Source organism: Amblyraja radiata, chromosome 23 (assembly GCF_010909765.2).
Source record: "Amblyraja radiata isolate CabotCenter1 chromosome 23, sAmbRad1.1.pri, whole genome shotgun sequence".
In the NCBI taxonomy this organism is placed as follows: Eukaryota; Metazoa; Chordata; class Chondrichthyes; order Rajiformes; family Rajidae; genus Amblyraja; species Amblyraja radiata.
In genome coordinates this window covers 40,217,493-40,232,308 of record NC_045978.1, presented here as the reverse complement: position 1 = coordinate 40,232,308, position 14,816 = coordinate 40,217,493, and the positions used below count along the sequence as shown (strand labels likewise).

General features: G+C 54.5%; 2 protein-coding genes across 5 annotated transcripts in view; one reads left to right on the top strand and one right to left on the bottom strand.

Moving 5' to 3' along the window:
• Positions 1-2,035: 2,035 nt before the first annotated feature.
• Positions 2,036-14,816, bottom strand: part of ergic3 (ERGIC and golgi 3) — a 32,446-nt gene continuing 19,665 nt past the window's right edge. For both annotated transcript variants that reach the window (XM_033042100.1, XM_033042101.1), the window contains 6 exons: positions 14,430-14,461; positions 11,823-11,919; positions 6,209-6,273; positions 5,477-5,613; positions 4,812-4,867; positions 2,036-3,072 (listed from right to left, as the gene is read on the bottom strand). In XM_033042100.1, the coding sequence (XP_032897991.1) occupies positions 2,993-3,072; positions 4,812-4,867; positions 5,477-5,613; positions 6,209-6,273; positions 11,823-11,919; positions 14,430-14,461 (467 nt within the window). In that variant the 3' untranslated portion in view covers positions 2,036-2,992. The remainder of the gene's footprint in view (positions 3,073-4,811; positions 4,868-5,476; positions 5,614-6,208; positions 6,274-11,822; positions 11,920-14,429; positions 14,462-14,816) is intronic.
• On the top strand, positions 8,664-11,470 carry romo1 (reactive oxygen species modulator 1). Of its 3 annotated transcripts, none has more exons than XM_033042102.1 (3): positions 8,664-8,753; positions 9,471-9,601; positions 11,273-11,470. In XM_033042102.1, exons 2-3 carry the CDS (start codon positions 9,471-9,473, stop codon positions 11,379-11,381), a joined length of 240 nt encoding a protein of 79 aa, XP_032897993.1. In that variant the 5' UTR covers positions 8,664-8,753; the 3' UTR covers positions 11,382-11,470. The 3 variants fall into 3 exon arrangements, with proteins under 3 accessions (XP_032897993.1, XP_032897995.1, XP_032897994.1); XM_033042104.1 differs by having other exon boundaries at positions 8,696-8,714; XM_033042103.1 differs by lacking the exon at positions 8,664-8,753 and adding an exon at positions 8,804-8,822 and having other exon boundaries at positions 9,470-9,601.

Below are 14,816 nucleotides of genomic sequence, written 5' to 3'. Positions count from 1 at the left end.
GAATTGATCATGGGGAACAAGGACATGGCAGACCAATTGAATAACTACTTTGGTTCTGTCTTCACTAAGGAAGACATAAATAATCTGCCGGAAATAGCAGGGGATCGGGGGTCAAATGAGATGGAGGAACTGAGTGAAATCCAGGTTAGCCGGGAAGTGGTATTAGGTAAATTGAATGGATTAAAGGCTGATAAATCCCCAGGACCAGATGGGCTGCATCCCAGAGTATCTAAGGAAGTAGCCCCAGAAATAGTGGATGCATTAGTGATAATTTTTCAAAACTCTTTATGATTCTGGTGTAGTTCCTGAGGATTGGAGGGTAGCTAATGTAACCTCGCTTTTTAAAAAGGGAGGGAGAGAGAAAATGGGGAATTACAGACCAGTTAGTCTAACATCAGTCAGTGCTAGAGTCAGTTATTAAAGATGGGATAGCAGCGCATTTGGAAAGTGGTGAAATCATTGGACAAAGTCAGCATGGATTTATGAAAGGTAAATCATGTCTGACGAATCTTATAGAATTTTTCGTGGATGTAACTAGTAGAGTGGATAAGGGAGAATCAGTGGATGTGCTATATCTGGACTTTCAGAAGGCTTTCGACAAGGTCCCACATAAGAGTTTAGTATGCAAACTTAAAGCACACGGTATTGGGGGTTCAGTATTGATGGGGATAGAGTGGCTGGCAGACAGGAAGCAAAGAGTAGGAGTAAACGGGTCTTTTTCAGAATGGCAGGCAGTGAGTAGTGGGGTACCACAAGGCTCAGTGCTGGGACCTCAGCTATTTACAATATATATTAATGAACTGGATGAGGGAATTGAATGCAACATCTCCAAGCTTGCGGATGACACGAAGCTGCGGGGCAGTGTTAGCTGTGAGGAGGTGCTAGGAGGCTGCAAGGTGACTTGGATAGGTTGGGTGAGTGGGCAAATGCATGGCAGATGCAGTATAATGTGGATAAATGTGAGGTTATCCACTTTGGTGGCAAAAACAGGAAAGTAGACTTTATCTGAATGGTGGCCGATTAGGAAAAGGGGAGATGCAACGAGACCTGGGTGTCATGGTACACCAGTCATTGAAAGTAGGCATGCAGGTGCAGCAGGCAGTGAAGAAAGTGAATGGTATGTTAGCATTCATAGCAAAAGGATTTGAGTATAACAGCAGGGAGGTTCTACTGCAGTTGTACAGGGTCTTGGTGAGACCACACTTGGAGTATTGCGTACAGTTTTGGTCTCCTAATCTGAGGAAAGACATTCTAGCCATAGAGGCAGTACAGAGAAGGTTCACCAGACTGATTCCTGGGATGGCAGGACTTTCATATGAAGAAAGACTGGATAGACTCGGCTTGTACTCACTCGCTAGAATTTAGAAGATTGAGATCTTACAGAAACATATAAAATTCTTAAGGGGTTGGACAGGCTTGATGCAGGAAGATTGTTCCCGATGTTGGGGAAGTCCAGAAAAAGGGGTCACAGTTTAAGGATAAGGGGGAAGTCTTTTAGGACCGAGATGAGAAAAACATTTTTCACACAGAGAGTGGTGAATCTGTGGAATTCTCTGCCACAGAAGGTAGTTGAGGCCAGTTCATTGGCTATATTTAAGAGGGAGTTAGATGTGGCCCTTGTGGCTAAAGGGATCAGGGGGTATGGAGAGAAGGCAGGTACAGGATAACGAGCTGGATGATCAGCCATGATCATATTGAATGCGGTGCTGGCTCGAAGGGCACACTCCTGCACCTATTTTCTATGTTTCTATGTTTCCTGGCTGTATCTCTAAACAGTGTATCTTCCCTTTTGCTCATCCTATATATATATCTTTGTACAGTATGGTATCAACTAATCTGATCGGATTGCATGCACAACAAAGCTTTGCACTGTACCTCAATGCAAACCTTGCCCCGCCATAAAGTGCCAGCAGGAATGTTTCTGGGCGAGGGTGACAGTGCCGTCCCCACTGACAGAGGGACGTCTCCTCTCCCCCCCCCCCCCCGAACAACCTCGATGTTGTCTTGGATTCAACCACAATTAACGGATTCCATGTTCAATGTTTGTAAACTATTTTATTTTATGTAAATGACAAGAATCAGTTGCAAATGTTGATTTTGTTGTTCCACTTAACCCTGATTAGTAAAATTCAACCGTATCACAAAATCCTGGCACACCTCTCTGCTGCCCCACCACCTACTCTGCTGGTTAATCATTTGTCCAACAGGGCTACCCTCTCCTCCTCTCCCTGGTCCCCTCATGATTTTCCAAGGGCTTTGCTGATCGCATCTCAGTGTAGGACGCAGGTCAGGCCCACAGATCCGTTTCTCCCTCTCCTCTCCTCTCCTCTCCTCTCCAGGGAATCAGTTCCCAAGGTCCCAAGGCCGAAGGCCAACTCTGCCCTTCACCACGCTGCCCAAACCCAGGGCAGAACTCGCAGCCAACACTAACACAAATACAAGCATTCCTTTGGATAACGATTGTCCTTTAAAAACTGGAACTTTCCACGACGGATGGTGAAACTTTGACCATTTCAGGCTCTGGTGCCAGCGGGTCTGTCACTGTGGTCAATGGGGGTAGAGTCAGGGACTGGGGCGGGAGGCACACAGGGAGGGAGGGAGGGAGGAAAGACAGGAGGGAGGGAGGGAGAGAGAATCTGAGAGGGAGGGTGTGGGCATGGGAGAGAGGAGGTGTGGAGGAGAGAGGGGGTGTGGGGGAAGGAGGGAGGGTGTAGGGGAGGGAGGTAGGGAGGGGGTGTGGGGATGGGAGAGAGGGTGGTTGTGGAGGAGGGAGGGAGGGGTGTGGGGGGAAGGGCCGGGATTGAGGGGTACCTGCCAGTGGGGTTTGCTGGATTGCCCCTCACGATACCGACACACAGGAAGAGCTGCTCACGGTGGTTATAAACGACAGCCAGCCAGACGGGCCGCAGGAGCAGTCTGATTGTGGGTGAAGTGGTTGAGGGTGGCGATGGGCTGTCCTGCGCTCAGGCCACGGCCAGCAGTCTCTCCACTGCTACGAGGCTTTCCCCAGCTCAATCTTCCTCTGAATCGCCCGGGCAGAGTAGTAGATCAGCGAATCGATCAAGCTTGCCACTGCAAGAGAGGCAGAGTTACAGGCCTGGCATCAGTGGTGCGGGGCAGGAGGGGGGGGGGTGTGGGGCAAGGGGGGCGTGGGGCAGCCGAGCGGGGGGCGTGTGGAGCGGGGGGGGCAGGATGGGGTGGTGCAGGGGGGTGAGGCAGGTGAGCAGGGGGGGTGTGGGGCAGGGGGGTGGGGCAGGTGGGCCCGGGGAGTGTGGGGCGAGGGATGTCGGGCAGGGGCGTAGGTTGGGGCATGGAGGAGGTGGGGCAGGGGTGTGTGAGGCAGGTGTGTGGGGCAGGGCATGGGGGGTGGTGCAGGGGGAGTGGGGCAGGGCATGGGGGGTGTGGGGCAGCGGGGGGGGGGTGGGGCAGCGGGGGGTGGGGCGGGGGGTTGTGGGGCAGGGGGGGTCTGCGCTCCTTGATACCTCTGCACTACAACATTCCCCAGAGCCCTACCGTTCACTTTGAAGTTCCTATCCTGGTTCGACTTCCCAAAATGCAGCTCACACCTCCATCAAGACTGCAAGGAATTGCAGTGAAATGTGGCTGCAACCCAGACGGTCACACAAACCAACCTCCCGGCCATTGACTGCATCTAACTTTCACGCTGCCTCGGCAAGGTCAGCAGCATAATCAAGGACCGGTCGCATCCCGGCTTCTCCCTCTTCTCCCATCGGGCAAAAGGTATAGAAGTGTGAAAACGCAAACTCCGTTAGATCCTGCTGTAACTTTTGATAATCATCCACGCTAACTACAATACCACCCACTTTAGTGTCATCTGCAAAATTACCCATCATTTATTATACATTCTCATACAAATCCTTGCTACAAACAGCAACGGGCCTCCAGTCCAGCACTGATTCCGGAGACACTTCACTCGTCACGGGCCTCCAGTCCAAAATGCAACCTTCCCCCACCACCCCCTCGCTCCTTACATGAAGCCAAGTCTCTATCCAGTCGGCTCGCTCTCCCTGGATCCCATGCAATCTAAACTTCCAGAGTAGCCTACCATGTGGAACCTTATCAACGGTCTTGCTGAGGTTCATATATATATAACATCTACCGCTTTGCCCTCGACAACTAAACTCAAACTCAACCTTTTTGGTTACTTTTTCCAAAAACCCAGACTGTAAGACACGATCTCCCATGGACAAAACCATGTTGACTATCCCTAATCAACCCATGTCTATATCTTATATCTGAGAATTCTCTCTAGTAACTTGCCTACCACAGGTGATCGGCTCACTGATCTATAGTTCCCAGGCTTTTCCTTGCAGCCTCTTAAATAGAAGCACAACATAAGCCACCTCCAGTGGCCGCCAACATTAGCATCTCACCCGTGTCTAATGATGATTCATATCTCAGCCAAAGTCCCTCCAGCTTCCCACAGTGACCTTGGATGTACCTGGTCAGGCCCGGGAGATCTCCCCCTTCATACACCCGTACCCAGCACTTCCTCACCCGCGGTACAGACTGTCCTCAAGACATCTCCATTCACTGTCCCAGCCCATGGTAAAAACAGCAGAAATACTGGTTGAGGACCTGGGCGCAGTGTTGGTGTGTAACAGGCACCCTCTCTCAGCGCCAGTAGGCTGGTACTGCAACAATGCAGCACAGTTCTGGGCCTGCGCTGCACCAGTGCAGCTGTCCAGAACGCTGCATGTGACCCGGAGACTATAAAGCTCAGCCCTGGATGGGCTCCAGCGCAGGCGGGCAACGCAGACTGGAAATGCATCGGCGGAACAGCAGCCTACCTGTGAACACCCCTCCGATAATGGCACAGACCCCGGTCAGAAAGTGCGTGAATGATCTGTAACACAGGCCCTAGCAAAGGTCAGAGCGGCAGATGTCCCCACACACACGTACACACGCACACACACGTACACACACACGTACACACACGCACACATACACACGTATACACACACACACATGTACACACGCACACACACACATGTACAGACACACGCAGGCAGAGCGGCAGATGGTCCCCACACACACACAGGCGCGTATACACATACAGTGAGCAGCAGCCAGCCTTGATGGTTCCCACACATACATGTACACACACGCATACAGACACACACACGTACACAGACACACACATGTACACACAGAGTCAGCCAGCTCTGATGGTCCTCACACATACAGACACACACACACAGAGTCAGGCACGTACACACAGCGCGACAGGCCAGCCCAGCTGCTCCCCACACATGCACACACATGCACAAACAGACCCGTCAAACCTAGTGGCGGCACCGAGCTCCTACACCTCCGCGCTGCCTGCTCGATCCCTGTGCCCCCCCCCTCCGCCCAGCCACACACCTGTGCCCCCCCTCTCCCCCCAGCCACACACCTGTGCCCCCCCCTCCCCCCAGCCACACACCTGTACCCCCCCCTCCCCCCAGCCACACACCTGTGCTTCTCTGTGAACTTGACCATCATGGGTGAGAGCTCGTACAGCACGAAGACCCCCGGCAGCCCCTGGTCCCCGATTAGCCCGTTGGCCACCTTCTCATGCCGCGTCACCGAGAACTGGTTGGTCCTCACCATCTGGGGAGAGGGGGCATCAGTGACCGGTGCCCAGCGCCGCCCCACCCCCGGCCCACAGCTCCAACCTCCCGAGGCTGGGATGACCCTCCGTGCCAACCCAAGCCAGCCGCTCGTTCCAGTCACTGGTCACCCACAGCTGCCACACAGGCGGGGGGTGGGGTGACACGCGGCAGGGCTGCCCACACAGGGCAGGGTACAGGCACAGAACTGTGCAGCACGCAAACAGGCCCTTCCACCCAACTCATCCATTCTGACCAACTTGCCTAAGCAAGCGGCACTGAGGGAGTGCCGCGCTGTGGGAGGGGCGGTGAGGGGGGAGCGGTGAGGGGGGGGGCGGTGAGGGAGGGGCGGTCGGTGAGGGGGGGCGGTCGGTGAGGGGGGGGCGGTGAGGGAGGGGCGGTCGGTGAGGGAGGGGCGGTCGGTAAGGGGGGGGGGGCGGTGAGGGAGGAGCAGTGAAGGAGTGCCACACTGTGGGAGGGTCAGTGAGGGGAGGGGCGGTGAGGGAGTGCCGCGCAGTAGGAAGGTGAGTACTGAGGGAGTGCCATGCTGTAGTGGTACTGAGGAAGAGAACATGGAACAAGTGAATCTGCCTCACCTCGCCATCTAACTTCACGTAAATGGTGGGGACAATCTTCACAAAGTACTGGAACATCATGGAGGCTGGAAAAGATGGAGGCAGATTAAGGTGCAGCTTGGGTGTGTTGATGATTTGCTTCTGAACCTAAACGAGCCATTTGGCCCCTCCAGCCCATCCCGCCGTTGACTGGATATGATGTGGGCCTCAGCCCATGGGGTCCACTCCTGCCTCAACTCCCCCATTCCGCGGTCATCTGACGACCATGAACCATCACTGATTCACCCCACACCTTGCTGGACACGGACAAGCTGACAGGGAACTCCTCACTGTGCTGGGTGGACAGCCCTTGCCCAGAGCTGTGTCTCCCACTGAATCCCTTCACATCATCTAGTCATCACAAGAATGCGTTAAATCCGCAGTGCCCAGCACGTGGTTCCCAACAGGGAGTTATACACCCTTTAGCCTGACATCAGTGGTGGGGGAGATGCTGGAGTCAATTATAAAAGATGAAATAGCGGCATATTTGGATAGCAGTAACAGGATCGGTCCGAGTCAGCATGGATTTACGAAGACGAAATCATGCTTGACTAATCTTCTGGAATTGTTTGAGGATGTTAAGGGGCTGTCCCACTGCGGCGACCTAATCCGCGAGTTCAGAAGAGTTTGTGCTCGACTCAAACTCGCAGCATGGTCGACACGTGGTCCGAGGAGGTCCTATGAGGTTGCAGGAACTCTCCTTCATGCTCGAGGGAAGTTCCCGCGTACTCGCGGCCTCAGCTAGATGGCGAAAAAAATTTCAGCATGTTGAAAAACTTTCCGCGAGTAACATTTTGTCAGCATGGTTCTTTTTGACTCACAGTGCAGTGGAGTGGGGTCGCTATTTAGTTACAGGCAGTCGAGGGCAGCCGTAGGCAATCTACTTCGCAGACAGGGCATGTTGATTGCCTCATTGGAGTTTTCAGCACCAAGGAAAACCGACCGGTAGGTAAAATGTCCGCTAAACTTTATTATACTTCTTAAAAGTGTCTCCACTCCTTCTCCCCCACTTCTCTCCACCCCCGCCCCCCGCACACTCTAAAGGACTTACCGTACACTGTGCAGCCGTCTGTTCATCGCGGGTGTGAATTTCAGACAGCGCTCCCCCGCTTTCCCTGGCCCCCGCCTTTGCGATGTGTTTGTGTGTGTGTGCGGTCGGTCGATCCAGCTCGAGGTTTTCCAGGCGAGTGCCCTCGAGCTTGAAGGTCGAAGACACTCTTCTTAACTCACAGATTAGGTCGCCGCAGTGGGACAGCCCTTTAATAAGAAATTGGACAAGGGAGAGCCAGTGGATGTAGTGTACCTGTACTTTCACAAAGCCTTTGATATGCTCCCACATAAGAGATTAGTGAGCAATTTTAGAGCACATGGTATTGGGGGTGGCATGGAATTGACATGGATAGAAAATTGGTTGGCAGACAGGAAACAAAGAGTAGGGATTAACGGGTCCCTTTCAAAATGGCAGGCAGTGACTAGTGGGGTACCGCAAGGCTTGGTGCTGGAACCGCAGCTATTTACAATATACATTAATGATTTAGATGAAGGGATTAAGAATAACATTAGCAAATTTGCAGATGACACAAAGCTGGGTGGCAGTGAACTGTAAGGAGGATGTTCTGAGGATGCAGGGTGACTTGGCCAGGTTGGGTGAGTGGGCAGATGCATGGCAGATGCAGTTTAATGTGGATAAATGTGAGGTTATCCATGTTGGTGGCAAGAACAGGAAGACAGATTATTATCTGAATGGTGTCATGTTAGGAAAATGGGAAGTACAACATGATCTGGGTGTCCTTGTACATCAGTCACTGAAAGTAAGCATACAGGTACATCAGGCAGTGAAGAAAGCTAATGGCATGTGTGCCGTTTTGGTCTCCAAATTGAAGGAAGGACATTCTTGCTATTGAGGGAGTGCAGTGTAGGTTAATTAAGTTAATTCCCGGGATGGCGGGATTGTCATATGTTGAAAGAATGGAGCGACTGGGCTTGTATGCACTGGAATTTAGAAGATTGAGAAGGGATCTTATTGAAACATATAAGATTGTTGAGGGATTGGACACGCTAGAGGCAGTCAATGTCAAAGTCAATTTTATTTGTCACAGGAAACATGTTCCTGATGTTGGGGGAGTCCGCAACCAGGAGCCACATTTAAGGGGTTGGCCATTTAGAACGGAGATGAGGGAAAACGTTTTCACCCAGAGTTGTGAATCTGTGGAATTCTCTGCCTCAAAGGCAGTGGCGGCCGGTTTTCTGGATGCTTTCAAGAGAGTTAGATAGAGCTCTTAAAGATAGCAGAGTCAAGGGGGATGGGGAGAAGGCAGGAACGGGGTACTGATTGTGGATGATCAGCCATGGTCACAGTGAATGGCGGTGCTGGCTCGAAGGGCCGATTGGCCTACTCCTCCTGCACCTGTTGTCCAGTGAGCGGCCGCTCTCTGCCTGGCGCATGCGCGCACGACCGGGTCACGTACCGCCCGCGTGACGTCACGGGGTAAGATGGCGGCCTGGTGATCCGGGATACGGGGCCGCGGTGAGTGGCCGCTCGCCCGGGGATGGGGCCGTGGGGGAGGCCGGGGAGCGGGGACACGGGGACGGGGACACGGGGAGCGGGGACACGGGGACGGGGACACGGGGAGCGGGGACACGGGGACGGGGACACGGGGAGCGGGGACACGGGGATGGGGACACGGGGAGCGGGGACACGGGGACGGGGAGCGGGGACACGGGGACGGGGACACGGGGAGCGGGGACACGGGGACGGGGACACGGGGAGCGGGGACACGGGGACGGGGACACGGGGAGCGGGGACACGGGGACGGGGAGCGGGGACACGGGGATGGGGACGTGGGGGAAGCCGGGGAGCGGGGACACGGGGAGCGGGGAGGAAGAGTGGGGACACGGGGATGGGGCCGTGGGGGAAGCCGGGGCTCGGGGAGTAAGAGCGGGGTGGCCGGGCTGCGCTGTCCCGGGTCAGGGGGATCCCACGGCCGCAACGCCCGATCGGTCTGTTGGGGGGAGGGAGAGATTCGGGGTGGATTTGGGTGGGAAATTGGGAGCACCATTTAGTGCAAGGATTGCGGGGAAGGATTAGGGGGGGAGGGGGAGTTGGAGGTTGGACTTTGCGCATTGGGAGAGGGTTGATACCAGGGAGCAGCGAGTCAGGCCTGGTGTTGTCCCTGTGTGGGGGTGGGGTGGGGGGGGGGGGGGAAGCTGCTGCTGGCACCAATAACCATCTGCCCTCTCCTAGATGCCAGTCACTGTGGGATCGTACGGACAATCGCAGCCCAACTGTTTCGACAGGGTTAAGATGGGCTTCATGATGGGCTGTGCGGTTGGCATGGCAGCTGGAGCCTTGTTCGGCAGCTTCTCCTGCCTCCGGTCAGTACAGCGCTGGCGTGAGTCTCATTGGCCTTGTCCCCTATGCCCTAGCTGTAGGTGCTGGGACCCAAGGCCATATTCTCCAGCCCTGGCACATCCTCAGTCGCACCTCCCCGCCACCCCTCCCACGCTGGCCCAGGATCCTGCCCTCGTCCTCACGACCCTGCTGCTGCTGGTAACTGCAGCCGACAGCCATCTCTACGTGAAGGATATAATGCTGAGGATTTATCTGGTCAGATCGCATTTGGAATATTGTGACCAGTTTTGGGCCCATATCTGGAGAGAGGGCCAGAGGTTTATAAGAATGATCCCGTGATGATTGGGTTAACATATGATTAGTTTTGACGGCTCTGGGCCTGTACTCACTGGAGTTTAGAAGAATAAGGGGGGTCCTCATTGAAATATACTGATTAGTGAAAGGCATGGATAGAGTGCATGTGGAGAGGACGGGGCAAGTGAGAGAAGAACTGCTGTAGATGTGCATTGGGTGAAGGAGCCACGCCGGGTGTCTGCAGTAACTTACTGCCGTCAGTGTGGGGCTTAGCTCCAAACCTACTGGAGCTCCCCGATGGGGGATTTGCTCAGGGTGCCCATTTTAAGGCACCCATAGCATAGATAGGTCTGTCCCCACAGCAGGAGGATCAAAAACAAGAGGGCCTCCATTTAAGGTGAGAGGAAGGACTTTTAAAGGGAATCTGGCGTAATTTTTTTCTTGCAGATCAGTTGATATCTGGAATGCGCTGCCAGAGGTGGTGGAGTCAGATAGAACCAGTGTTTCAGAGGCATTTAGACAAGCACTTGAATAGCAAGGCTTAGTGGTAGACCTAATATGGGAATAGTGTAGATGCACATGGACGTGGTGGGCTGAAGGGCCTGCTTCTGTGGCACCAGTCGCTGTAGGCATGATGTCAGTCCCTCTGTGGAGACTGGTCTTCCTCAGGAGTGGGCCTCGTGGTCATCCACTGATGGGCCAGCCCCGCGTGACATTGCCCTGGCCTCCCCAGTGGCTACCAGTGAGAGTGGCCATAACTGCAACACTATGTCCCACTGTTGCATTCCCTGCATCGCTGTGCCCAGTGCCAACGCAGTCGGAGCTGCAGCTGCACACCTCCCGACCTCGGGCACTTCCTGTGTGTAGTTTGCACGTTCCCGTGACCGCATGGGCTTCCTCCCACAGACATGTGGATAGTTTGGCCAGCAGCTAATGGGGGCGAGTGGTGAGGGACCTGGGTGTCTTTGGGCACCGAGGGCGAGTAGGTTACTGGCAGATGGGGCTTGTGTCGGACTGGGTGGGCCGAATGGTGAGATTACACATAAACCAAAGTGGGCCGAGTCTATTAAGACATTGGTGTGCAGGTTACTGGGAGCTTAGTGTGTAGGTTGTGGAGTTGGGCTAGCACGGGCTGGGTGGGCCGAGCGGGCCCTGTGTAACGTGCTGTGCTTGGTCCTAGGCTGCTTAGCCACGAGCTGCTAGAGGGGGGGGGGGGTGTGGTCGGGCTAGCACGGGCTTAGTGGGCCGATTGATGGCTGGTGGTGTCTAATGCACTGTGCTTGGTCCTAGGCTGGGGCTGCTGGGCTTCGTGCTGCTTGGGGGGTGTGGGGTTGGGCTAGCATGGGCTGGCTGGGCAGACTGTTGGCTGGTGGTGTCTAATGCACTGTGCTTGGTCCTAGGCTGGGGCTGCGGGGCCGCGAGCTGCTGGGGGGGGTCGGGAAGACCATGATGCAGAGCGGAGGCACCTTCGGCACCTTCATGGCGATCGGAATGGGCATCAGATGCTGACAGCCGGCACCAGGATCAAGGCCCAGCCTCGCTGCCCGACTGACATTACACTGAGAATAATGGGAGAATAAAGATTATTTGCTATTGTATCGGGTTGAGAAAGTTATTGTATCTGACTGGAGGGCCTGTCACTGAACTGTTACAGATGTAGCACATGGCGGCAGCAACGTGTGTTCACTGGTGTCCACTGCACATGAGATGATGGAGGAGCACAACAGTGTCCCGAGGAATCACCCACGGGTGGCAGCATTACCCATGTGGGGAGGAACGGGTGCTGTGGAGTTCAGGGGTGGGGTAGATGCTGATCCCTGGCCATGCCCCAGCAACAGGGGGCTGGGGTTAAACCTGTTCCTTTTGCTACTCATATTAACACTGACCCTCTGGTCTTGGCCTGAAAGCTACACAGCATTGCCCTCTCCAGTTCCCCGCTGATCTGCCTACCTTGTTGAGCCGTGATGTTGCTTCCATCGAGAGGGTTGACTATCCCTGGGTAGTCACTGCCAAAGGAGAGGTGCCTGATGTAGTGGGTCATGTTTATCTGGGGGAGAGAGTGCAGACCACATTACTCCCCAAACAGTTCACAGCGGGAAGCCGGCCCTTCAGAAGTGGAATGTGAACAAGCTCAGGGGCTGGTTCACACCTGGAGTTCCACATCTGCACCAGTGGCAGCTGTGCCCGCAGCCTCCTTAACATGAAGCACTGGCAGATGTGAACAGAATGAACAGCAGAGGTAGTGTGAGGCGGCAAGAGATGGGGTGGCGATGATGCTGGGAGGAGCCGGGGGTTGTTGGTGAGACGAGCCTAGTGTCGTCACAGAGTGACGAGGTGAATGTGTGGGTGGGATACAGAGTGCAGTGCTGTACCTCCACCCCTCCTGGCCACCCCCATGGCTACATGTACAGCTCATATGCAGGAAGGTGATGCAGATGCTGGCTGAAGTGAAAGGAGTGAAGACTCGAGTGTCTGAAGAAGGGTCTCCACCCGAAACTTCACCCGTTCCTTCTCTCCAGATGCTGCTGCCTGTCTAGCTGAATTACTCCAGCATTCTGTATACAGCTCCCTCCCTTATGGAGGCCTTGGTCACTGGAAGATGTTATTTGGAGTTACTGCTCTAAATGCCTCAGTTCGATCATCTCAGTGATGATGGTACACACAATTGCTGGGGAAACTCAGCGGGTGCAGCAGCATCTATGGAGCGAAGGAAATAGGCGACGTTTCGGGTCGAAACCCTTCTTCAGACTGATGGGGGGTGGGGAAAGAAAGAAGGAAAAGGGGAGGAGGAGGAGGAGCCCGAGGGCGGGCGGATGGGAGGGTGGGAGGAGACAGCTAGAGGGTTAAGGAAGGGGAGGAGACAGCACGGGCTAGCCAAATTGGGAGAATTCAATGTTAATGCCATAAGGACGCAAGGACCCCAGACGGAATATGAGGTGCTGTTCCTCCAATTTCCGCTGTTGCTCACTCTGGCAATGGAGGAGACCCAGGACAGAGAGGTCGGATTGGGAATGGGAGGGGGAGTTGAAGTGCTGAGCCACCGGGAGGTCAGGTAGGTTATTGCGGACTGAGCGGAGGTGTTCGGCGAAACGATCGCCCAACCTAAGCTTGGTCTCACCGATGTAAATGAGCTGACATCTAGAGCAGCGGATGCAGTAGATGAGGTTGGAGGAGATACAGGTGAACCTTTGTCGCACCTGGAACGACTGCTTGGGACCTTGAATGGAGTCGAGGGGGGAGGTGAAGGGACAGGTGTTGCATTTCTTGCGGTTGCAACGGAAAGTGCCCGGGGAGGGGGTGGTGCGGGAGGGAAGGGAAAAATTGACGAGGGAGTTGCGGAGGGAGCGGTCTTTGCGGAAGGCAGACATTGGGGGAGATGGGAAGATGTGGCGAGTGGTGGGGTCACGTTGGAGGTGGCGGAAATGGCGGAGGATTATGTGTTGTATTTGCCGGCTGGTGGGGTGAAAGGTGAGGACCAGAGGGACTCTGCCCTTGTTGCGTGTGCGGGGATGGGGAGAGAGAGCAGTGTTACGGGGTATGGATGAGACCCTGGTGTGAGCCTCATCTATGGTGGCGGAGGGGAATCCCCGTTCCCTGAAGAACGAGGACATTTCCGATGCCCTGGTGTGAAATGTCTCGTCCTGGGAACAGATGCGGCGTAGGCGGAGGAATTGGGAGTAGGGGATGGAGTCTTTACAGGGGGCAGGGTGGGAAGACGTGTAGTCCAGATAGCCATGTGAGTCAGTGGGTTTGTAATGTATGTCGGTCAGGAGTCTGTCACCTGCGATGGAGATGGTGAGGTCAAGGAATGGTAGGGAAGTGTCGGAAATCGTCCAGGTGTATTGGAGTGCTGGATGGAAGTTGGTGGTGAAGTGGATGAAGTCAGTCAGTTGTGTGTGGGTGCAGGAGGTGGCACCAAAGCAGTCGTCAATGTAGCGGAGGTAGAGGTCGGGGATGGGGCCCTGGTACGCCTCGAACAAGGATTGTTCAACGTACCCGACAAAGAGGCAGGCGTAGCTGGGGCCCATGCGTGTGCCCATAGCTACGCCTTGTGTTTGGAGGAAATGGGAGGAGTCAAATGTAAAGTTATTGAGGGTGAGGACCAACTCCGCTAAGCGGAGGAGAGTGTCAGTGGCTGGGTATAGGGGTGATGATACCCAGCACTGGGCCCTGGCTTCACAATACTGCCCTGGTCTTCCCCGGGAGGCTGCTCCACACTCACACCACGTGAAGGCAGGCAGGCAGACTGCGAGATTACTCCAGGTGGAACGCTTCCCATTTCACTCAGCACTAACAAGCAAGTTATGTGACTAATTTGGGAGTTTTGTTGGAGATACAGCATGGAAGCAGATCCTTGAGCCCACCAAGTCCATCAATCACCCACTCACACTAGTTGCTAATCCCACTCTCTCCTCCACACAATGGGAGCAATTTCACAAAGGCCGATTGACCTAGAAACCCGCACGGATGTGGGTGGAAACCGGAGCACCCGGAGGAGACCCACGTAATCACCATTCAACAAACATTACACAGATGGTAGCTGTGAATTTTACCTACATTGTCCAATCCAAATGTTTGCAGGTCATGAACTGGGAGAGAGAAAGGGGAGAAAAAAGATTGAATTAGAAACAGTAGTGGAGGCTGACAACAATGAAATATGAAACAAGCAGCAGAAACACCAGGGGACTGGGTCAGTGTGCTGGGCCACGGGGAATGACACGCAGGGTGGGACCGGCTCCTGTCTCGTGGCTCCAGGCCTTGGAGCAATAATCCAATCAACACCTGATTATTTGACAATATCCATTGCTTGCTTATTCAAGTAATGGATCTTTACTGATATCACCCAACTTGTCCCAATGACGGGGGTGGGGTCCAGACACTGGGAGGTGGTCCCTAGGGCAGGGGAAGGGGGGTGGAGTGGTCTCTGTGGGTGGGGAAGAGGGG

Excerpts from the sequence above, each read along its gene's own strand:
- romo1 (XM_033042102.1), top strand. The coding sequence starts at position 9,471 with ATGCCAGTCACTGTGGGATCGTACGGACAATCGCAGCCCAACTGTTTC. Across the intron at positions 9,602-11,272 it reads GGCAGCTTCTCCTGCCTCCG|GCTGGGGCTGCGGGGCCGCG; the intron begins GTCAGTACAGCG and ends GCTTGGTCCTAG.